This window comes from Cynara cardunculus (assembly GCF_001531365.2).
Source record: "Cynara cardunculus var. scolymus isolate 2C chromosome LG 4, CcrdV1, whole genome shotgun sequence".
In the NCBI taxonomy this organism is placed as follows: domain Eukaryota; kingdom Viridiplantae; phylum Streptophyta; class Magnoliopsida; order Asterales; family Asteraceae; genus Cynara; species Cynara cardunculus.
Window position 1 is genome coordinate 7,298,532 of NC_037531.1, and position 25,777 is coordinate 7,324,308.

The window sequence follows — 25,777 nt, forward strand, 5'->3', positions numbered from 1 at the left end:
AGTCTCTAGGCCTCCTGAAAAATACAATCCATCAGTCAATTATCTTCTTTTGACTGAGAATGGTGAACCAGAAAGTTATTCTGAAGCTATTAAGCAGAAAGATTCGTTGCAGTAGGAGCGTGCAATGAAAGAAGAAATGGGATCTCTGAAYAAGAACAAAACTTGGGTTTTAACCAAGCTTCTGCATGATAAAAAGGCGTTGCAGAACAAGTGGGTTTTCAGAATCAAGGAAGAGCATGATGGATCTAAACGGTACAAAGCCCGTTTAGTGGTCAAGGGTTTTCAACAGAAAAAGGGGATTGATTACAATGAGATCTTTTCTCCAGTGGTGAAAATGACCACCATCAGATTGGTTTTGAGTATTGTAGTTGCAGAACGCTTACATCTAGAGCAACTAGATGTCAAGACAGCATTCCTACATGGTGACCTTGATGAGGAAATTTACATGGCACAACCTGAGGGTTTTCAGATTGCTGGTAAAGAAGACTGGGTTTGCAAACTGAAAAGGAGCTTGTATGGTTTGAAACAAGCACCCAGGCAATGGTACCTGAAGTTTGATAACTTCATGGAGAAGGCCGGGTACAGAAAATGTAAAATGGACCATTGTTGTTATGTGAAGAAATTCAAGAGCTCCTATATCATTCTACTTCTCTATGTAGATGATATGTTGATTGCAGGTGCGGATATGAAAGAGATCAGCAAGTTAAAGAAGCAAATGTCTGAAGAATTCGAGATGAAAGACTTGGGTCCAGCCAAACAGATACTCGGTATGAGTATTGCTAGAAACACGAAAGATGGCTCTTTGACACTATCCCAGGAGAAATACATCGGGAAAGTGTTAGAAAGATTCAAGATGAATGATGAGAAGACAAAACCCAGGAACACACCTTTGGGAAGTCATTTCAGGCTTACCAAAGATCAGTCTCCAAGATCAGAGGATGAGAAAGCAGATATGGCTAATGTTCCTTATGCATCTGCTAGTAGTCTCATGTATGCCATGGTTTGCACCAGACCAGACATAGCCCATGCTGTCGGGGTTGTTAGTCGCTTTATGTCAAATCCGGGGAGAGAACATTGGGAAGCAGTCAAATGGCTGCTCAGATATTTGAAGGGTAATTCAAAGTTGGGATTATGTTTCAAGCGTAAAGACTCAGTTCTTAAAGGATATACTGATGCTGATTTGGGTGGATGCAAAAAGACATTTAAAAGCACTACTGGGTATATTTTTACAGTGGGAGGAACAACAGTTAGTTGGATGTYCAGACTTCAGAAAAGTGTGGCCTTATCAACAACAGAAGCTGAATACATGACAGTTGCTAAAGCCAGTAAAGAGCTAGTATGGTTAAAGACTTTTCTTGAAGAACTTGGGAAAAAGCAAGCTGATTACTCGTTACACTGTGACAATGAGAGTGCAGTGAAACTTGCTAAAAATCTAGTCTATCATGGGAAAACAAAGCACATTGGGATGAGGTATCACTTTGTCAGAGGACTGATCAGTGATGGTACGATGAACTTGGAGAATATCTCAGGTGCAAAGAATCCAGCAGACATGTTCACCAAGTCTGTGACGCTGGATAAGCTAAAGTTCTGTATGACTTCAGCTGGCCTTCAGGAATAATGTTGAGAAGGCAGGTGGCAACTAGGGGAGCTCAAGCTCGGTTGGTGTTTACAGAAGTTCAGAGGAGTGCAGGTGAACGTGTTTCGAAGCCTCCAAGTGGGAGATTGTTGGAATGTAGGCTTCGGCCTACTAAGTTAGACAAAAGGGAGGAGGCATAAAGTAAGGAGCCGGCCCTAGCCCAAAAGGAGCCGGCCCTAGTCTCTACCCTAGTTTCCTTGATTAGGAGATAACCCTAATTATGTTTGTCTATATATATTAATCTCATTGTACTTGTAAACATTTGTAGCACCTAAATAAAGAAAAACCTAGTTGCCCCCGTGGACTAGCACGATCAATCTGATTATGTGAACCACGTAAATTCTTGTGTTCTTCTCTTGTTTTTGGGTTGTGCGTATTGCGTGTGTAACGTTTGTCCTAACAAATATAAGATGAGATGGTAAAACAAAAAAAAACCAAACAAGAGTATAAGTGGTAACTCACCTGCTTGTTCTGCTTTCCTTAAGGTTATTATGAATTATTTTTAGATGTTTAAAGAAAAAAAAGAGGTTAAGAAGACACAAGAGATTAGAGAACCAGAAAAGAATATCAAAAGAGACGAAAGAACACCAATTTGGATGTTATCACAGGTTGGAGTTTGACCGCCAGTATTATTCTATGTGAGGGTGATAGTCGATGCAAGAATGCACCTTAAGAACGGGATGTGCTTCATAAAAAAAGGTATTTGGTTCTGAAAACCACTCATTGCCAATTAAATGTAGTTTGTGTAAGAATTTGAAAAAATAATTATTTCTCACGACTGCCTTATTTTTTTTGCCCAATTACTCATCCGAGTCACCAAATTGACTTATGCACGTGCTGCATATTAAACAGGAATTTTAAATTTTAAGTTAACCCTCAATTGAGTTTGAAGCTGTCATGCACTATATTGTCTTCAGTTTTCACCAATTACTTACCCAAAACACCAAGATGACTTATGCATTCCTGCACACTTGAATAAAAAAAATTGGTTTTCGCAAGTAACATAAAATCAGCCAAGACATGCTAAACTTCAAAACATCAAGTTTGCAGCTATCATGCACCATCGTCTATTACCATCTATTATCATCGACCTACTAAATCTTGTTAACGACATGAAGGTACATGGAAGAAGTTGATATTCCTTTATTAATAACCAGTAACAACAATCAATCAGAATTATTATCATGGAAATTTCACCTGAGGATCAAGTTTTCTAGCCAGGGATACAGTTCTTTTCAGCACTTCCTCTTGCATTCGAGCATCATTATCATCATAAGCTCGCACAAGCATGGGCAAGACATGAGATATTAAGTGGTCCTGACTAGCCTGCCATAACAGAAGATGCAATGAGCAAGCTGAAACCAGAGATGCATGGCAGCAACACGTAAGGGAGCTCAGATAAACATAAAGGACAGACAGAGAAGATAGGAAGTTTATTATTGCAAGATTAAGCAAGTTCTTTAATATACAAGTTTTAAGAGCTTGTAAGATAATAAGTTAAACAAGATTGGATGACATGACACATCAGATATAATAGTTTAGATATTGAATAGCAAACCAGATGTGATCTATAACCTTTTCCCTCATCACAACACACACAGTCGGAAATAAATGTGCCAACATGTTTTTTATAAAAAATTTAGTGCTTCCAACGTTTATTATGAACTTTTGAATGGTTATTGCATACCTACCTTCCCTTAAGTCTCATGCCCGTAAAATAGCCAATAAATATGAATTGAAATTTGTTCCTATATTATTGTGCTTTGAATGAACTATAAACTTCTCACGCGATTGATCCGGCTTACATCTCTAAGTTAAAGGATATTTGTAGTTGCTTGGGTCATTGTTCTTTGGAGCATCTCAAGATGCTCTAACATAAAAGATCTTTCTCTAGCATATTTCACGACTTCAGTCGTATTAGATGGGTAAGCACAGTAGTACACCTTATACATAGTATGTATAAATCAAGTCATACTCTTCAGATGTTCACTTTGGTCCATTTCACTAATCATACAACCTTCACATTTATGCATTCCATGTTAAAATATACTTTGTTTGCACTAATAAGTTTTCTTTGTGCCTAGGATGCTAGTGTCACTCTAGTAGCCCCACCTAGCCCTCTGGTCTCAACATCTCTGTTGTTGGGTACACCTTCTGTTGCTCATTCTAACCCATTAATTGTTGATGCTTCTTCCATTGCCCTGTTTCACATATATCAAATAAGACAACACAATGATACTCTGGGGAGAACCTAGATCCTACCCCAAAACTTCAACCACAAGTGTGCTGCAGCATACTCCCCCTGTACTCCTATATTTTCCCACTGATAATTCGCTGGTATATATACAGCTTCACCAGAATACCATAACTTACAGGATTTGATAATACACAGAAGGAGAGTATCCAACTATATAAATAACTATAAAATTTGTTACCAAGAGATAAATATAATCCCATGAAATCAAGGATTATTCTATATATTAATTTCACAGTGATGTTATCTGTAATGGAGACTGGAGATGCCCTTGTCAATGGACAGTATTGCATGTTGTACTCAGACATGTTACACCACCTATTCTTGTTTATGATAGTCTGAATAACATTTGCTGGAAGACCTCTAAAGGTAAGCTTGTTCCCCATTCTGTTAGTGAGGTATGGCAGGTTATTTGCAGTGAAAGAACTGAGGTACCTTGGCACAGTTTGGTCTGGTTTAGCTGGTGCATCCCTCGACAAGCATTTATTCTAATGACTGGTACTTGGAAAATGGTTGAGTACAGAGGGCAGGATTCTTCTTAGGAAGCATGTCCGCCAGATATGTTTTACCCCTTGTGTCAATCGTAGCTGGATTCACACATCTTCAAGCCACGACTAGGAGGAAAGCAGCTTGGAGTATTGTTGGTAGGTTTAGCAAGGGTGTAACATGAGGTTATTCAAACAGATGGCAAGATCAGTGGGCACTCTGGCCGGTGTCATCAAGCAAGTGATCAGATTGAAGCTAATGGAGCTCCCTCTCAACCAAATGACAACAAAGAAAATGATGGAACTTTGGAAGATCCCACTTGGGACCTGCATGGAAGATGCTTTTAACTCAAAAAAACGAAGGCCGACAAGAGCTCTATGTGGCACTTGATGGGTTGCTTTTTAGCTTTTCTTTTATTTGTGGAGAGTTTGATGCTATATTCTCTTCATTTATGTTATCATTAAGCACTTAGTGTGAATCATGTTCCAACCAAGCTAAGTGACAACTTCAATTTGTTTTTTTACACTTATACCGTGGAGCATGTTCCAACCATGCTTGTTGGTGGGACTCCCACCTTAGGTTGTAACTTTATCTATTATTTTTAGTAAAAGTTCACCGGTCGTACCATCCTCCTTCCAAAAAGAAGTTGGGCAAGATAACTCATGTTTAATCAATTGTAGTAGTCACCAATATCCAACACCATATTATACACAAATTAGGGACATAAACGACTCATTGGATGAAATATACAACGTGATAATTACTCTCTTGGGTGGGAATCTCATCTCTTGGAAAACCAAGAAAGAAATTGTAGTCACTTTCAAGCATCGAGTCTAAGAACCATGCTATGGCATGCTCTGCTTCCACGTTGACAAGGATATGACAATTATAACAGGGGATAGATGAGCCTGCTATTGTTTAATGAAAACGATTTATGATAACAAATTCATTCACATTCCACAGAGCCAAATTTCTCATGAAACCACAATGAAGTGGCTTGTCATTTTTGTCACAGAGGAGGTAGTTGACGCTTCTTATGAATCTCCTATCAACCTGGTTTAGGTACATTCAGGGGATTGAGTTGCAAACATGTTAATGACATTTTGCTTAAACAGGATATTTACATCAATATCTATATTTTTTATTTTTATATGGGGTTCCAAAGGTTTTCATTACCTTGGCTCAAGAACCACCTTTCTACTCTAAATATTTTATGTTCTCCTTTGGTTTCTACTCTAAATACACTTCTCGAGAATACTATTAATCAATAACAGTTATAGAGGACAGAAGAAAATGTAAACAGCAGAAAGAGAGAAAATACAACGGAAATAAATACCTAGTTTGTGAATAAACAAAGAAGAATAAGTGTCAATAGTAGAACATATAAAAAAGGCATTATAAACAAAGAACAATAATATTTGCCACTTTGTTACCTTGTTGACGATTAGCTCTGCGTGCTTCACAAGTAGCAGTAGCGTCTCACCTGCAGCAGTGCTTAGGACAGGAACAAGAGCAGGCAGTGTTGATGTCTCAAAATCAATTTTATCCTGCAGTACGTCATGATGCATTTGGCCACATGATCAATATGCAAACATATCACACCAACTAAATCAAAGTACAGAAGTCGAACATTAGAAACTAAATATCCAAGCGCACAGGTTTTTATACGACATTATCACGAATGAGCATCATATGCTGATAGAACCTAGAACTCCGTGGGATTCTAATGAAGTGGTTTCCAGAAGTAACATTGCACAGAAATCAACTCAATGAAAAAAAGGATGATGGATAGAAGTTCAGGAAGTCGGTATAATGCAATAAATTATGAAAGGATAGAAAAACACGTAGCCAGGTAACAAAGACCTATATAATGCACAAGCATCATGTTGTGGTTCAACATTTCTTTTCCCCTCTTGTTCCAGAAAGAAAAAAAAAAAAAAAGCTCCATCATTTCATACCGAGCATGGTACCTTTCAAAATGAAAATTTCATAGAATATACCAATTTATCACATTTTTTTTATTGTACTTGTTAAAAAGTAAAATGCAGTTCTCAAAATTCTCACAAGTTTTGAAACAAAACCAATCTTAAGAAGGCTTAAAGTAACCTGTGGTTGCAACATCAAATAATAAATTCTTTTGTGAAATGTCTTATTTATTATTATCATCTGAAATTACGTTTTCTTTCATTCCAAGACTGAAGATATTATCCTATGCGACTTAAATTTCTTGGTACTCAAAATTAAGTAAACTGCCCAATTCTACTCTTGACACATTCTTCATAACTTAAACACTGTATTTGAGGGTATGATTTGATGCCCAATCCCATTTTAAATACTTATTACTTAAGTAAGTAAATCCAGTTCTTTTACATTTACTTTACAGACCAACCATTATATGTCCCAATGATCAACACAGAGTGCTTTTCAGGAGATGCCAGAGCACCACTTTCTCATTTTCTGATCAATATAGAGTTGTTTTTAAGATATGCTAGAGCACCAATTTCTCATTTTCTGCCATGTATTAGAAAGCTTGATGGTTTATGGTCCACACACCTCCTTTCTTCTTCAGTTTATTAGTATGGCAAACATATTACCTATACTCTTATTCTGTGTTATCACCTTGATTTTAGTACAAACATAAATGAAAGACAGACTCATTCTCATATATATGCAAAATTACAGATCATAATCGGTTATTGAAATATTTATTTACATCAAGTTGAAAGCTAGGTACAAAGCAATATTTACAAACACTTAGAGGTTGACTGTCAACTTGGAGGAACCATATTGTGGGTATTTTTATTGCTCCTCCATCTATTCCAACCTATTAATATTCACATAGAGCATCAAAGTGTAGATAGCTTAACTAAATCCTTATGAAAGACTCGCAACGACTTCATATATGACAAGTTGAGCATGGTTTACATTTACAATCTCACTTACTGACGAGGGTTACAAAACTCATAGTAATTTAATCTTTTTCAAGTTTATCTTCATAATTCTTATGGTTCTCCTTATTTTCATAACATTTCTAATATCTATTTAAAAGAATTTCCTACATTGATGATGAACATATTCTCTTTTACCTTGAATAAAATTACATAAGTACGCCGCTTACAGGGAAATAACAAAACTATAACTATGGGTTCTAATACATTATTGTGATTTTGTTGCACGGTTGCTTGTTTAATCATGCATTTGGCCAATTGATACATCAGTAGTTACTGCTGTACATTTTTGCTTTTTTCTTCTACTATCAATATAAGTCATGTCCTTCAAACATGGGGGTTTTCAACTCTTTGAGTTTGCTTTTTGGTAACACAGTTCCATATCCTTTTTTAGTGTCATCCCCACTAGCTTGAGATAGTTGGTTTCAATTTGTTGTTCATCAAAAGCAAATATTAACATCGGTCAGAGTGGTGGAAAACACAGAAGATGAAGAAATTGCATCCACACATACAATTAAGTAATTAACATAACTATATGTTTACTTTAGCTGTTGTTCGAAATTATGGCTTTATTTAGAGTTATTGGTTTGATCCAGACTAAATGAGTAAAAATGAATTTTGAGCACAACCTCAGCTGCATCAACAGAAAACAATTCTAACCTACACAAAATTATAAAGCCTTATTGTAATATTAAAAAAAATGAGTCATTCAATAATTCTCTTAATATAAATATTGGTTTGACATATTAAAACAAAAATAACATTTATCATTATACATTATCTAAGAGAAGCCTAAAAAAGAAAGTGGACATAAACTCATATAGAAATTATATATATATAAAATGATAGGAGCTGATTTATCATTAAACATGATGAAGATTTTTCTTGATAATGATGTTTTCAGCAAAAATGGTTTTATATTTAGTTGGTGGATATTTGTCCTCTATCTACATGCAGCAACCTCTTGCAAATGCAACTAAAACAACTGCTTCACCCTTTCAAAAGCATTTCATATAAAATAACTCTACATAAGCCACACGAAAAAAATATCCTATATGAGTAGCTATATAGTACCTGAGACTCAGCTATCATTAAAACCATGGGAAGAATCATCGGTTGCATAACCATATTCCTAAGCTCTGCACAGAGAGGCGGAAGGACCTACACAAACAAAACAAAAAGTTCACTGTCATTTTCTTTATCACAAAAGATATTAAAAGAAGACAGGATTATTTTATTAAGCTCTTAAAAAAGAAAAAGCCAAAATGAAGTCATTAAAGTCGGAACAGCTAGAATTCACATCGGTGTAATGAAATAAAGGAAATGCAGGAGATAGCTCTAGACACATGTAAAAAAAATTGACATGCAATTGTTTCTTGATGTAACCCTTTATCCAAAGTTATGAACATTATTCCATGGCCCATAATTTCAGCTACAACATCAAGCACACAGTGAGACTGGAAATTCTTCAACCTTATATCGTAAAACACGAGCATCAAAATCTTTCCACATGTCCAATAATGCTTTTAGAAACTCTGACTTCTGCATGTTATCTCTTTCCTGAAACCAAGAAAAAATCAGCATAAAAGAAACAACTGTACACCCCATTTGAACATCATCTTAAACCAAGCATATTTAATCCAGAAGCTAATCACTGATGATATAAATTGTATGCACATACAAGCATGTGGTCCAGGAAGCGAAGTGCTCGCAACCTAGTGTCATCACGGAAAAAGGGAGAACCTGAAAAGTGAAAACAAATATAAAATATTTGAGAAGTCAAATGATATGAAGATGAAATCATGTGATTTTCACTTGAATTTTGTTATTTACTACAGACCAAAAACCAAGTATTTTTTAATCACAAAAAGGATAACATCAAATTGTTCACGAACCACACCAAAAAGCTATTGCAGTCATACAGTAATAAAAGTATTTCATGCCCTTCAGTTGCAGTCATAAGAGCAAGAAGCATCTTTGGATAAGACCAATATCAGCCCAGCATAAGTTTGACAAGAACTTTTCAAAACATCTTCAATATTTCTCTGTTTCTCTCAAAGACTTCCCCCAAAACTTCTTTCACAAGAAGGGGGTCATCATGCAAGCAACCTCTCCACTCCTTAGGGTAGAGGAAAGATCTGTGCACATCCTACCCCCAGACCCTACTTCCGAATAAGATCTACTGAGCAAGTTTGGTTTGGCATGGTTTGATGTATCTACTCTGGAAATGTCAAAACTACATTCCATGTAAGGAAAAGAGTAAATATTGAATAACATAGGGGTTAGAGATACATGGGTCTCGGTTTAACTGCTCAGGGAGGCAAACTCAGGGACTTAAAGTGCTATTATTAACCTCCACTCAACCCATATTAGCTAGGTACTTCAGTCAACATGGAGTTGACTCAACAAAACTTCAAATATACTCTAGACTGAGTGGGAGAAAGATGTTCCTTCACTGAGAAATCTTAGTATAATTTAAGCATTCCCATGGATGCCATGAGTCCAAATATACACTATAGTGTACTCCCAAAGACACAAATCCCATCTATCATTGTTTGCTATGATATGCTGGTTGCAACAAAATATAGCTTAGACGTTATTACTTAGCAGGCAGTGGAAACCTCGTGTTCTGGAAGACCAAAGGGTGGCTGATTTCCCATGGATGCCACTAGTCCAAATATACACCATAGTGTACATATCCCTTTTATCATTTTGTTTGCTATGATATGTTGGTTGCAACAAAATATAGCTTAGATGTTACTACTTCGCAAGAAGTGGAAACCTCGTGTTCAAGAAGAGCAAAAGGTGACTGAATACAGGAAATAAAAGAGGGTGCAAATTTTTTAAACACCATATCAATTGTATATGAGATCATGTGCAGGGAATTTTGAAATATTTATAAGCATGTAAATGAAATTAGTCGGTGACTACACGCAGTTGGATAGGAAGAGCCCCCCTGATTTTGCTCGTACCTGAAATCACTAATCAATAAGAAGAAATAATCCTAATTGTCTGCATCCACTATTCTTAGTAACAGCAATCTAGAATACAGCCTGACCTGCTGCATGATACTTTTCAATTAAGATAAAGACTTGCCATGATAAGGAAGAAGGGGGGAACAGGCACACTTGGAGAGCGCAGTACAAGGAGAGTTGTATCAAATAGGAATCCATTTTCTGAAAGATCCTGGCTTTCATGGGCATTCAAAATGATGTTACTGCATGAATAGGGATTATAAATTTTACCATTTTCATCCTTTACTCAATCGTATGGATATGTAAAATACAGGAATTCCAACCTAGTAGCAAAAGGAGGGAGCCTATGGATGAAGACACGGTCTCTCTGGATCCCATTGAATTTCATCCGATCCAATTTATCGTAATCGATTAGTTAACATGTTGGTTGATCGGGATAGCCGACCAAAAGCCATGGAACTTGGGTGTGGGTCTTTTGTCAAAATGGAATGGAGCCAGGTGAGCACCTCGGGCAAGTAGGGAAGTGACTATATGTGGCAATTTCAATCAGTTCAGCACCTAGTGCATCTAGGCAATGGGTAGGGGAAGAAAAAAATCCAAAAACTTGCAGGTGTTAAGCATGCTCCTTGTGGAATAGAGGTGCAATAAGATGTCATCTTCCCTTAAAAAGCATGTGATCCTGAATATGCAAGACAAGGATGATTAGAGCTCAAAAGTGGCAAGTACTATTAGATTGAGACTTGTATTATTCGGAAACATGATTATGAATCTCACTTCATCAACTAAACATTACCCTTCACTTGTGAAACTATATTTAAAGGTGTTCTTTGGATATTAGATATATGGAAGCAGAGATTGTCCTACATGTTTATTATGATTTTGTGATCACATACACGGGGATCTTAATTAACATGGGAAACCTCGTAAACTTCTTAATATTTTAATTTTGACTCTCTTTGCTCGGATGATTGCCTTTTGCCTCGCGATTTACCTCAGGCAATAGAAAACTTTGTTGACCTAGATCAACTCAAACTTGACAACAAATGAAAAAAAAAATCTTAAAATAACAACTGCAGTATTGGAACATGATAGTTTGATGAGCAATTAAGTTTGCATTTATAATCATACATAATGTTAGAAACCACACAGATCTTTACCTGTAAAATCCAAAGCTGAGGGTCTTAGAGCCTCATTTGCTGAAAGCATTCTTTTCAAGTCAGCAACTAGTTCGTGGGGAACGGATGAAAAAGCCTCGCTGGATAAGTATGTCAAATTATTCATGTACTGCACGGAAGTGCACAAAGCCACTATTAAAAGAAAATAGACAACTTGTATTATTTAGTTCTTTTGCAAATATACAAAATGCATCTATGTAGCTAAACTAAAACCATCTTACAACATCAATAAATTAAACATTTACCAGTGCATCTGTTGATTATCTTCATCCATTTAGTTACTTCTATTTATGATTGTGTAACTTTATTCTCCAAGTGTCCACTGTCTTACCAAAAATATACATTAATTTGCTATGTGTTGGAATCACTTTTCACCTCCCACTTTGGTGACGGTGCTCTTTTTATTTTCAGCAACTGGAATTCACTAAGCTTCAATGGATATGTGCAACAGGGGTTATGAAAGCCAAAAGAATGCTATCAAATGTTCTTTTATGTATTTCAAATAATACATTGAAACCTATATGTGTGTATATATATATATATATATCTTCATTTCCAACTTGCTTAAAAATTCATCAGATGTTTGTCTTGTGAGTCCTACGGTGAAGATGTTTGGGTAGGAACATAAGTCATGTACACGATTCCCTCCACCACCTTTTCTTTAATAAAATGTCTATCCACTTTCACATGCTTGGTTCAGTCATGCTGACATGATCAAGAGATATATTAATCGTTGCTTCTTTATCACAATAGAGCTTGGGGCTTCAATCGTAACTTCGAGTTCTTTTAGGATCTTCCATAGCCAAAGTGCCTCAAAAATTCCTTGAGTAACCCCTCTAAATTCTTCCTTGGCACTCTTCTAGCCACCACATTTTGTTTCTTGCTCCTCCATGTTTTGGGACAATTCACCCTTTTCCCAAGCAAGAGGTAGAAGCCCAATCAAGATGAATAGTTTACAATCAACTCAATATCGGCGAAATCCCCCCGTATAATATCTTCCGTATTGATTCTCTTGTAGTGCACCCTTCATTGAAATCAAAAGAGAAGGAGTTGAAAGACCCACCTTTGAATAAAGCCTTTAGGTTGGGAACCTCGCTTAGCTTATTAGTCCCTGTATACTAGATTCACTCATACAAAAGTACGTATCCAGAAGTAGACCTCCTATCTCCGATTCACTCGGCCCAATCTGCATCCTGCATAAGATTCTATTCCTTTGCAGTTACTTTTCTTTAACCCTCTATGCGTCTGTATAGGTTTATATGCCTTAGCAGTAACCATTCTTGAAGTATAATTCTCTTCCATGTGATCCTTCATGGTACCCAAGTATCACGTATGCCACCTCCATATGAGTTGCTCTCGATGAGTGCATGTGTTGACTAACCATACAACTTGCCTACTAGTCTTTGATATATGTCCTTATCGACCAACTTCCCGTCATCCACATTTTTCTTCCCAACATCAATTGGGATGCCACTTGGTTTGCATCCAAGCATACATGTTTCTATGAGGAGACCAATGACATATTTTCTTCGGGGAACACTAAATCCTTTCATTATCCTTGCAATTTCCATGCCCAAAAAATACCTCGTTTGTCCCAAATCTTTCACTTAAAAATTTGCAGCAAGGATATTCTTAAGACTCTCCATTTTCGTTACATAGTCACTAATGAGGATTATATCAACCACATCAACCATCATCTTCTTCCCCTTTTGGCTTTGTTTGAAGAACATAGTATGACTTGAATGACTTTGAGTAACCTTGATTTTTTATCACTTTAGCAAACATATTGAACCATGCTCTCAAAGATTGTTGAAGACCATAAAGTGATTTCTTGAGTTTACATACTAGTTTATCTTCCTCCTTGACGTCAAATTGTTGAAGGCGCCGTCAAGGTTAGTTGCTAGATATATAAGGACTCTGATCACATTTCACTTGGCAACATGAGCAAACATTTCAAGGTAGTCAATGCTATAAGTTTGCCACCTACTTTGACTTCAAGATTCTGTAAACTTTGTCTGATCTACCTTATTGGTCTTAGAACTCTGGACCCATCTCACATCAATAACCCGATCCCTACCGCCTATAGGTAGTTTTCGACAATTTTTTTTTGAAGTACATACCCACATGCCAAGTATGGTTCATAACAATCTTATCTTTCAGAGCATATAATGGTAAAGACATACTTGCACCTAATTGTATTCTTTCCTCTCAATAGTTCCATTACTTACCTCGTTTTTCTCCAAGGTTCTCATTTCTTCCATGACAAGTGTTTACCATTCTGGAATAGTTAAGCCTCATCCATCTTCTTTGATAATTTTAGCCTATTGAGATTAGAAACAAAGGCATGGAAATCTGCATTGAAATGTGATGAAGTGTAAGAAGATCGAGACGTTAGAGATAGCTTCTCCTATGAGAGACTCATTCATGCCAAGATCTATCACAAGGTTGGATTCTCTTGGTGTAAGAAAAGTGAGGTTATCTTGATATTTCGATTTTGGCCTTCTTCCATAGATTGGCGGCTCCCTATTTTGTTGTATCTTCACATATCTGTTTAAGTTCAAGTGTTCTTTTTTTTATACATGGCATGATAGAATGGGACGACTTAGTGGTGTTAATGTCAGATTCTTTGAATAGAAAAATAAGTTCAAAATACATAAAACGATCTTTAATTCAGATCTCCCACTTCACGGGGATCGGTTTTGTCTTTAATGAGGTAAACCCAGCAAACTCGATATGATCATTGATAAAGGTGACAAACCATCTTGTATGAGTTCATGTGGAAGTATGAGAAGGACCCATATAGTCAATGCGAATCATAGAATTGTTTGGACGGTTGGTACTTTGAATTCCTAAATGAGGAATATTGTTGTTTAGAAAGCCGACAGATTTCACATAGTAATAACAAGAGACTTTTATTGACATGAATGAAAAGGAATAAATGTCTTGTATATTGGAAATTAGGATGACCAAGTCTAAAAAGCCATAACATTACTTCACCATCTCCAGAAGAAAATAAAGAATCACAAATTGCAATTTGAAGTTGTCTACTAGGCTTAGCCTTGTCAAAATAGTAGAACCCTTGTATTTCTTAGCACTACCAATCGTCTTCCCGAATGACAAGTCTTGAAAAATACAATGAGAGGGAAGACATTTAACTGTTGACTAATAGATAATAGATGATTACGAGATACATTAGGGACATGGAAAACAAATTATGAAGTTATAGAATATAAAACTTTTACGATTCCTTTGGCTGCAACATGAACAAATATCCATCTGCAATCTTTACTTTGATGTAGCCAACACAAGGAAATATGCTAAAAATATGATAATTATCGGTCATTTGCTAAAAAGCACCACTAGACTCAACAATTCAATGAATTTTGTTGAGTGAAATGGTGAGGGGTGAAAAAATTTGCCTTTGTGAGCCAAGAAACTAGTTGACGATTATAGACAACTAACCACTGACTTGGAAATTGGAGAACATCTTACGAAGTTGTTCCAACTGTGAAGAGGTCTTAGAAGGAGACTCACCGTTGCTACCATTCTCTCCTTTTGATCATCAACCAAGGCTTGATATCCTCGGTTTTTCAATTTATTTGCCTCCAATTAGATGGCTTTGCATGCACCTCCCGATAGATATGCTTAGTATGATCGTTCTTTGTAGCAGTGTTCAACACTACTCCCTTTTGCTTTGTTGATTGTGACCTATTCCACTTGGCACCCTCATAGACATGAGTGCCAAGTTTTCTTGTCCAAAAACCAGTTGAMCGAGGGGTTTTAAGATCACTTTGTCTACTTCTCGTCTTACCTTTGAGAAGACTTCACGGATTGAGGGAAAGGGTCTTTGGCCAAGCATCCTTCCCCTCAACTCATCTAGTCACGGTTGAGTCCAACCAAGAGTTCAAAAACTCCCGTTTCAGACATTTTCTTAAAGCAAACACCAAAATCGGAGCGCTCCCAATTCTTCCTTAGAGCATGGGTCCAAATCCAATGACAAAGCCTTCATCTATCTGTAATATTTAGTGACACGTTTTTCTTCTTGCTTCATTTGCCATAACGAAGTCTTTTAGTCTTTATCTTGAATATTTGGGAGAAGTTCTAAAAACCGACTATGTTTCTCAAATAGTGTCCCTACCCCTTTAGCGGTTGAAAGAAACTTATAAAATAGTGTTTGGTTCGCATAATCTTGTTGAAGGAATGGAATCTGTCAAAAGAATTGGAATGAAATGTTATCAGGTTTAACCAAGTGCTTGGATGGCAAGACATGAAATGTAATATGTGAACTGAATTGAAATCTGTCTGTTTGATTTACAGAATGTTTAGGAACTTTTTTTTTCCGTAAGAACCGTAGGACCCCATTTGATCACCCTTGGATGAGATCAGCTCCATGATTGGATGCTCCAAGAGGAAACGGTGGCATTTTCGTAATAATTTGGAACTTTGATGGCATTGTTGTAGGCGAACACGGAGCTTAACATGGCTTAACCTCGTTTAGAAACCTTAACATATCTTAAAATGGACCATGTTAACATAAGTGAACATGGAAATATTCAACCTTAATATACATTAACACACACCACTTGGTTTTTTTTAAACGGAGCCTCCTAGAAGTTGGTTAGCTACTTCTCATTTTGTACTCTGAACATTTATGAATATAGGTTAGCATATTCCATAATCTTAACGTATATTAACATGAAAAACCTTGATGCATTTTAACCTACAATCTTAATGCATCTTAACCAGCAATCTTAAGAGATCTTAACTCGTAGTAACACACAGTAACCATGAAAAACTTATCACATCTTAACATACCTTAACACATAGTAACACACCTTAACACATGTTAACAAAAACAACGTTGATGTAGTGGTTGAGTGACCGATCTGCCCCTTCTTCATTTTCGATAAGATGAGCGTCCGGCGCATAGATCCTTCAAAATCGACGATCGCAGGGATATTCCTACGATTCCTATGGATTTTGGAATTCCTACCGAAACCCAACTCATATATGTATTAGGTATATATCACCATCGGGATAGTTTTGTCTCTTCTAAGAAAATGGGATGGAATTCAATTCAATCCCTTCTCCTTTGTGATGGAACGACCAAATCCATGAATGGTAGAATGTGTATAATTCAACTCCATTCCATATGTAAACCAAACCTGAATGGAATTCGGTCAACGGAAATGATCATTCCAATTCCCATACTTTCAGAATCCTGCGAATTGTCACCCCCTAATTTTTCTGATACACGACTTCATCAAGTTGAATAAGCACATGATAACGACTTAATTTTCTGCTTTCCACTCTTGTAGAGAAGCATCTGTGTAAATGGTTTCTTTATTTCACCAGTCCAATAACCCAATTTTCCCTTTCCATCTATAACCAATTTAAACATGAGCTCATTTGAGAGAATTATTCCAATTAGATTTCTCAACTAAGAACCGGAACGATGAAATTTTCTTGCTCATTTGGCATCATGGTTTTGGTGGCTTCGGTAGTTGTTTCACTTGGGGTTTCAGGGGATGTGGATTGCACCATCACTAGACAGGGTTAGGCATTGCTTGGCTTTGATACCATGAAAGCAGAAAGAATGCTTTCTGTAAATTTTTATGTATTTCAAATACTACATTGGATCCCCTATATATAGAACAACTTAGAAACATATCCCATAAATTATTGCGTAAAGATAAGTAAAGAGATTGTGCTAATCCCAGTATTAGGAAACAAATAATCCAAATTTAAGGCATATCAATACAATTAATGTTAAGAACTATTCATACCGGCGGAGTATTCACAGGGAGTACTGCAAAACATGTGAAGAATTGAAAACTAATAGACAAGCAAGGATTGAATGCGCCCTCTACAACTCGTGCCTTAAGAACTTAAGGTGTTGGGTAAAGTCCCGCAACAAGCGCAACCCTCGTGTTTAGTTGTCATCCTAAGGTGTTGCTAAATGGATGGATCTTATCAACGTCCATGAATGATAAATCTCGAGATTTCAACAGGGTTATTTAACATTTCCAACCATTTAGTCACTGAACATCCCTTATTATCAACTTCATTAACTCTTATCCCATGAGTCCCTTTAATTCCAATTTAACTGGTTGATGCTCTCTTGATATACAGTTGCATTTGGCTCCATGAAGGTAGCAACATTTTTGCTATTGTGTCATTTTCCCATAGAGCTGTTCTTTCCTTTTTGGGTCAATGCAACTGCTGGTCTATTTTGCAAGGCATAAATATAGTTACATGTGTGCACATATATATGTTTGATTGTCAAATAAATAACAGATTACTACTTGAGATATTTTTGAAAGTTAACTAAATGACCACGAATAGATGAGTCCTGTAGCAAGTTGTTATCAACGAAAGGAAAAAAACCTAATACATAATGCAATTTTTTCTAATGACATCAGAATACAAGTTACAATAAGGCATAAACTTTTTATCTTTGGGTGAGGGGGTTTGTTCACTAAATTCAAGAAAGGCCTAGAGAGCAACATAAAGTCAGAAAACTGCAGATAGGAAGGATATAATGTTACATGTACTTCTAAGAGCTGGTGCCATTGAACAAATAGATTAACATAATCATGTTCTGACGAAAGGCAGATCAATACCATTTTCACATTGTTGTGGCAGTCAAACAAAGGCCTTTTAGCAATCAAATGGTAAGCAAGGCATCCAAAGCTAAAAATATCAGAAGAGCATCCAAATGAAGATGCCTTGTTCCGGACTAGCTCCGGAGCAGTGTAGTTTAGTGACGGCTGTAGAGGCAGTAGTGAATCTTCAACATCATATTCCTGATAAACAGAATCATGTGAAATATACTTCTAAACTGCAATTCAGAGAGTAGATACTGAGAGAATTAGCTATTAACAATTACGTACAAAAACCAAGGGCATACAAGTTATAAAATGGTCTATGGAAACATGGATTGTATAGCATATGTAAGGGAGATAGGTCTTCTAGTTTAAAAGGTTGCCATAAGTAAGAATAGGGACCATATTAAAAGAAGTATAACAGCAGAGAATGAAATTCAATGCAAACATTAAATAAATATGGATCATCATATACCACATCCATGTGGTAAGGTAAATATATAAAAGAACCCAAATACATGTCCTTTGATGAACAATCATTGTTTTTTATTGTGATAGCCCATCTTCGAGCCTAGATGTTCTCACAATAAAGAACCGTAAGCGCGTTAGTAAGCAAAAAGCTTAACCGATAGAATTCAGGACTTATTAAAACATTAATGTAAGGTACATTCTAAGAATTAGAGACTTGCAGATAAGATTGAGTCCAAGAGGGTAAGGTCATGGCTGTTAAAGATCGTTTGAGGCGTACGCCTTGAGGCGCACCTTGAGATGAGGCGGTCGAAAAACGAACCTGAAGCATCGCCTCTCAATGCTTGCATGTGTGAGGCGGTGAGCGAGGCTGAGGTGTAAGCCTCTCTTTATATGATGTGCATGTGGATGTGATTACGCATGGGATAGTGGGTGTGTCAGGTTTTATTACATAAAAACAAGAATAATGTCAAACCCTAGTATTATAACATATAATCGGTGGATTCTTCTTTTTAAAACGTAGTCATGACTTCTTCTCCTTAATCTTTAAACCCTCCTTGTTGCAATGACAAGTTGTACCTGCTTCACTAAAATTTGTACTTGCTGCTACAACAAGCATTATATATTTTTTGTATATTTTATATATATATATATATATCTATATGATATATATATATATATATTTATATTCTGTTTCTGGCTTGTATAAAATATGTGTATTATGTTTCTAGTATATGTATGTATATTTTGACCTGTTCAATTTATATAAAATATAAATATGTATAGAGAGACTTGAGCAAGGAAATATAACTTATTTAATATATAATTATATTTACATTTTGTGTCCGTAGTGCATTATCCTATTTGGCTTTGTTAGTTTGTATATATAATTTTTTTTTTAAAATAATAAAAATAAAATCTTCTAATGTTAATTAGAGCTATTAATATATTATAAGATTCTAATACTATTATTAGATATGTGCGCATATATTAATGCTGTTATTTTTTTTATTTTCCGCCTGAAGGCTTACGTCTCGCCTCGTCGACGATCAAACCGAAATATTAAGATACAGTAATCAGTTAACAACATGTCGACGATCAAACCGAAATATTAAGATACAGTAATAAGTAACTAAGTAGAAATAAACCTATTGGATATTAATAAAGTTAGAATGATCCGACTTTATTAACCGATGTCAGTCTAGAGCTCATATCGAGTATAAGTACATTTTTACATATGAATGTATGTAAGATAAAAACGAGACAATAGTGGCAATGTATTTATTTTTATAGTAAGGGGTTTGTATTATGATATATTAAATTAAAACAAAGTGTTGTAAAATCATGATAGTAGTTAAAAGAAGTATTCAATTTATAATTCTAAGGCTAATGGAGTTTTCTAAGTGATCATTGAGTGGCTGGCAAAAGAGGGTTATGTGGAGGTAAAAAAAGAGTTTCTTTCTATTTTTGGTTATTATTGAGGCTCTGAAGTCTGAACATCATGGTAACCTTCATAAATTCACCAGGATACACCTACTGTTACCCTGTGCATACCACATATGATAGGCATGCATACGTATCACATGACCAGAAAGTCCAAAAACATTTGTTTTTTTTTTTTGGCATGGCAATGAGGGGTTGAATGAAGGTGTTAGAGTTCCTATCAAAGTTATCACTTACAGCATAATGGAAGGGCTGCACAGCAGATAAATCTGCAGATGCCTGGTCTGCTGATATTGCAAAACTAAATCCACCAAGCTTCCAAGCCCCACTTGAGTTGATGAGAACAGCCTGAAATTTCCAATGAAGAAATATGGTCAAATTATATGCTTACCCACTGGCTGCAGATTTTTGGGCATCAAATATATCCATAAATCAAATGTATGTTCCTCTACATTTGACTTGTATGATCATCAACTGGGATCAAATTCAGCATACATGATTGATGAGAATTTATTTACATCTATGATGATTTTTCACCAATGTACGAGCACCACCAAGCACATAACTTGAAAATTTAAAAATAGACCTATATTCTTATATATTTAAAAATGTTTGACTGGACTAAAGTAAAATTTAGATTTTATTTTTTGACATGGGAAGCACTACATACGTTTCGTAACCTCAAAGCAAATGACAACAGGATTAACAACATCAGAGAAGTAACAATCTAGAAGTACCATATACAAGATTTTTCACGAAATAAAAAACATTGATGAGAACCAAAACACCAGCCCTGGGCAAAAGTTGGTGCCCTGTAATCAAGCTCCTATTTATGGTAAAAAAATTCAATCTAAACAATCAATAAGAAAAAGACAACCGAGAACTTCGACATAGAAGATCAAGAACATAAAGCACCAAAAAAGGGTGCACTTTGTAAAAATGATCATTCAACATGAGATGTTATTTGAGGGTATCTTTTTATTACATATAATGTATTTGCGATGAAAACTTACCATGCATGCAGACCCACACTTGAACTTCATTTTTTTTAAAAGTCCTGACAATCAAGGATTTCCAGCATGCTTCCATTCTTACATGCTGCTTACCACTCAGGAAGGGCTTCGACTTTGCATCTTAGTTATCCATCTTCTCTATGACATGAGAAGGTAAATCTCCATCTTCCTTATCAAGTGGGAGCTACAACCCTCCATCTTGAGTTCTTGACATTTAACTGTGGCACTCTAGCTTGCCAAATGTTGCCTAATCCAAGATCCACATTGGTTCATGGTGTGGGTAAGAGTGCGTAATACGTATAGTTGGTGATATTTGATCTGTGAGGAATAGTTCCATTAGGTACATTATTTTGGTGCACCATATGTGATTGGTTAGCTCTTTGGTAGTTTTGTTTAATGCTTAGATGTCTGTGTAATTTTTTTATGGTTGAGTAGGTACTATCAATCTATGTTGTTATAGATTGGTAGTACCAATTTAAAATAGCAGGCAGGACCATGATTTGATATAGCAGGTATCACAATGGTAAAGTGGTGGTATAGCGGTCTATATAATAATTAGAATATATATATATATATATATATATATCAAAATTGGGGTGATGTTATTATGTTGCTATTGTCTGATTGAAATGTCATAAACTGCATTTGATTCTAATACAATTCATTTCGGCTAGATTCTATCCAAAAATAAAATACGAAAGTAACCGGCCATAGACTTCCTTTGTTGAAATAAGGATAAATGGTTTAATTAGAGATTTTCTAAGAATCGACTTAGCGAAGTCACCTATTTCGTATACCGGAAAAAGGAACGATCTGTCAGGTTCAGGATTGATCTCTGAGAATGGATCAGACCGTGCTAATGTCAATCCGTTGAGAGTTAGTTTGACTGCCCTAACTATGGCGGAATATTTCCGAGATGTTAATGAACAAGACGTACTTGGCCCCAATTGGTAGAAAAAAACCCACAACCCCTTGGGGTAATCCTGCATTTGGAAAAAGAAGTAGAAAAAGGAATAAACAAGTTCTACCTACGCTTCCCGGTTATAAGATTGTAAAGGATTGAGCCGAGTTTAATTGAAATTCATAGGAACTCCCAATTTTCTGGCAAATATAGCCCTTTTCATCATTTCTTCGCATGTACCCGCAGTAGCATTCAAGTAATGCCTGAGTGAAATCCCCTAGTATATGAAAGAGTGAAAAAGTGCTTTCGTTGTTGTGGACAGGGCGGTGCTCTTGCCTATTGAACTACAATCCTAGGGGAATCAGAAGGGATCTAGCATAAAATAAAATCGTCACGCAGTAAATCAACAAAGCCCAAAGTGATCTCTCTTTCCCCTTCAAGTTTACCTACTACGGTACCGGAATGAATATGATCAGATTCATATTCACATACATGAGAAGTATATAGGAAAAAGAATAGTCTGTGATTATGCTAAGCAGTTAACACAGTCCATGTGCAAAAATAGTGATCAGGGCCTTGATTTGAAATAGTGGTCATCGTGGTGATGTAACTGTGGTATAGTGGTAAAAAAATATGTTAATAAAATAAATATATATATAAAACATAAAATATTGTATGTCTAATACATATCAAGTGAAACAATTCAAACCACACAAGAAACATAGTAATAGGAGCTATGCTGTCGAGATGAGACAAAAACTCCAGCAGAAAACCCGTGAAACCGCGGAATCGAGAAGAAAACTCGAGCTGTTGAAGCTTTATAGACTTGGAATCGTTGAACAGAGCTTTGGACTTGGAATCGATACCAAAGTTTGACCTAATTGTTCCTATTGTTGGTTTAATCGATTTCCTTTTTGTTTGCAGGTCTAAGTTTGACTCTAAATAGCCCACATAAATGACACAACAAAAACCCAAATAGAATTTAAATTAAAAAAAAGGAGTTCAAAAGAGCAAAAACAGAAAAATTGGTAATAGCGACCGCTATTTGATATCAAAATTGCGGTCAATACAGTAATAGCGGTCGCTATTTGCGGTACCGCTATTCATGCACCGCTATTTTGGCCAGGACCGTTATCCGCTATTTCGCCGTTATAGCGCACTATTAACTGCAGAGATTATATGTATGTATAACTTAACGTGTTATATGTATTGAAAAAATATATATAGTTTCAACATCAACTTAAACAAGACTTTGGTTGATAAAGAAATGTTTGAGTGGTGTATAAATAAAAAAATGATAAGGCTAAACAGAAAAACAAACTAATTTATAACAACTAGAAGGAGACTCGTGCAATGCAGCGAGATATCCTAGTTTTAATGTTTCATTTTATTCATTTTCTCTGTATATATAATACAGTTTTATGTGGTTTTAGAAAACGAAAATATTTTTTTTAATGAAATATAAATTTGAAAAATAAGTATCGATATTAGTATTAAATTGATTATTTAAAAGTTCTCGTTTTTCATGTAATTTCTTTAATTTAATTTTTTATTATAATTTAATTTAGATCTAATAACAAAGTAATTTATTTATGTTTAATAATATAATTTTTATAAGGATAATAATTAAGTATTCTGTTAAAACTCAATGATTATCCTAATTATATTTTAATTCTATATATTTAAATTAAGATGTTTATCCTGTATTTGATTATGCTTATCTGCAGTTAGTTACACGAATTCAAAAATAGAGCTTTAATAAGTTGTACTTACTCACAATTTACTTATAATATTGAATTATAAGTAATATGCATCAATAAACAGTACTTCATGCATACAAAAAATAGTTTTTAAGAGTTTTTGTCAAATGCTTTATATAATAGTATAGTATAGATAGATATGAAAGTCATGAACCCACTAACAATTAAAACAATATGAAGTGAGCACACCTAGACTGTCCAGAAGTAGGTTAAGTGATATGTTGCTTAAAAAATAGAAAAACTAAAGCATCAACATTACCCTCTCTCATGCTTTTTTCTCTCTTCTATCACACGTTACCAACTTCTCTTCCTCCACCGTAGACAAACCCTTGTCAACATTAATTTAAAGATGAAGATGCTTCACACATCTAATAACTATAAAGAATCTTGAAGTATATTTTCTAATTTTTTATTCATGCTCCAATTTTATTGGAACTATGTGCATGTAAACTACTGTATTTCATAAAATTTCAATATATTCACTCATTTTGACAAACCAACTTGTGATGCAGCTATAAAAGTTACAAAAGGACCGACTTGTGCTTCTAGAGGTGCGGGAAAATCTAATAACATTTGGCTCACCATCCTAGCTACTTAAATGAGGAACAATGGCGTGTTAAAAGAAAGTATACATTTATACAAAAAGCATCCTCTGCACCTCTATGCATACTTGGATCAAGCCTCCGTAAAAATCCTACATCTTTATGCATCATTGGATCTGCCTCCATCGTAAAAATCCTACATCTCTATGCATAATTGGATCAAGCCTCCTTCATAAAAATCCTACATCTCTATGAATAATTGGATCAAGCCTCCTTAGTAAAAATCCTACATCTCTAGAAAGTTGGTGCAAGTCTTCACCCTTTTCCTTGTGAATGATATTCAACTTCGGCTAACCATCTAAACCATTCCGTATGAATGTCCAACATAATGATGATTTTGGATCTACAAAATCCTCTACGACCTCATCATGCGATGTAGATAATAACATTTTCCTAAATAGGATTATATTCTTTGATCCTAGCCTAAAAACACTAAGAGACTTTGTAGGTTTATAATTAATTATGCTTTCTTAATCACTACTTTGTGGTGCTGAGAGGACGTCGTGAACACCTATGTCCTCACTAGTGACAAGAGAAAGAGATAGAATGTTATTCCACACTCTATCTCCCCCCCCCCCCCCCCCCCCCCCGCTTTCTCCCTTGGTATGCCTTAGCTCTCTAGCTTCAAGCAGACAAGCTTTCTCTCAACTGGTCCTGCTTTCAATTTGTCACACCAATGGTCTCAATCTGAAACTCATCCACTTCACATCACCTCCAAGGCACCTCTAGTACACCGCCTTTCAAAAACAAAGGTTTTGTCTTCAAATTTTATTCTCAGCGCCTCTTATATTTTATTCATGCTGAAAGATTTATGTTGTCTACAACCGTTACAAATGAGATAGAAGTCATCCATACAGAACATAGTGAAAAATTCTACTAATTTCGATGAGTATCGATAATTCTTATTTATCTTTGTTATTCTTTTACTATTCATATCAAATGCCCCCATGCAGTAAAAATAGGATCTCCAGCTTGCGCAACATTAATTAGAATCCTTTGGTTTCGACATTCGAATACTTGATATGAATTAGGTTTAGTAATTTTATGCTATACTACAAGGCTAAGTAACTGAACATAGTCAAAATAGCCAGACTTCTAGAAGTTTAGGTACAGAAACTCAGGCATTGAGTTTTAAGTTTCTGTTTTTGGTTACCAACTTCAAATGTGCAAAGTGCAAGTCACTTTTTGGTTAACAAGTTCACTATCATAAAGTGGCATTGTGTTTGCACATGTAGGGCCAGAGTTATTTCTATACACATGCATCTTATACAAAAATGTGAAAGTTGAAACATGAGAAATGGTAAACATGAAGACCCTCTATCAGCACTATGACAATCTTAATCCACATTAGGGTTCCATCATAACATTATTTTGATGATCACAAATTGGGGGAATGGGAAACGGTTGTACTATTACTCCCTCCCATTGTGTGTAAGAGAGAGAGAGAGAGTGTGTGTGTGTGTGTGTGTTCGTCTAAGGATTGTTTTGCATGTGAACACTGTTCCAGGAAC

General features: G+C 35.7%; 1 protein-coding gene across 1 annotated transcript in view; it reads right to left on the minus strand.

Annotated features, from left to right (window-relative positions):
• LOC112511544 (SCY1-like protein 2) overlaps window positions 1–25,777 on the minus strand; it is a 39,820-nt gene that overhangs the window by 10,805 nt on the left and 3,238 nt on the right. Inside the window, exons 3-10 of the mRNA XM_025117214.1 lie at window positions 20,228–20,338; window positions 18,098–18,280; window positions 11,457–11,583; window positions 9,006–9,067; window positions 8,798–8,884; window positions 8,399–8,485; window positions 5,810–5,923; window positions 2,834–2,962 (exon numbers count right to left, since the gene is read on the minus strand). Coding sequence (XP_024972982.1) covers window positions 2,834–2,962; window positions 5,810–5,923; window positions 8,399–8,485; window positions 8,798–8,884; window positions 9,006–9,067; window positions 11,457–11,583; window positions 18,098–18,280; window positions 20,228–20,338 — 900 coding nt within the window. The remainder of the gene's footprint in view (window positions 1–2,833; window positions 2,963–5,809; window positions 5,924–8,398; window positions 8,486–8,797; window positions 8,885–9,005; window positions 9,068–11,456; window positions 11,584–18,097; window positions 18,281–20,227; window positions 20,339–25,777) is intronic.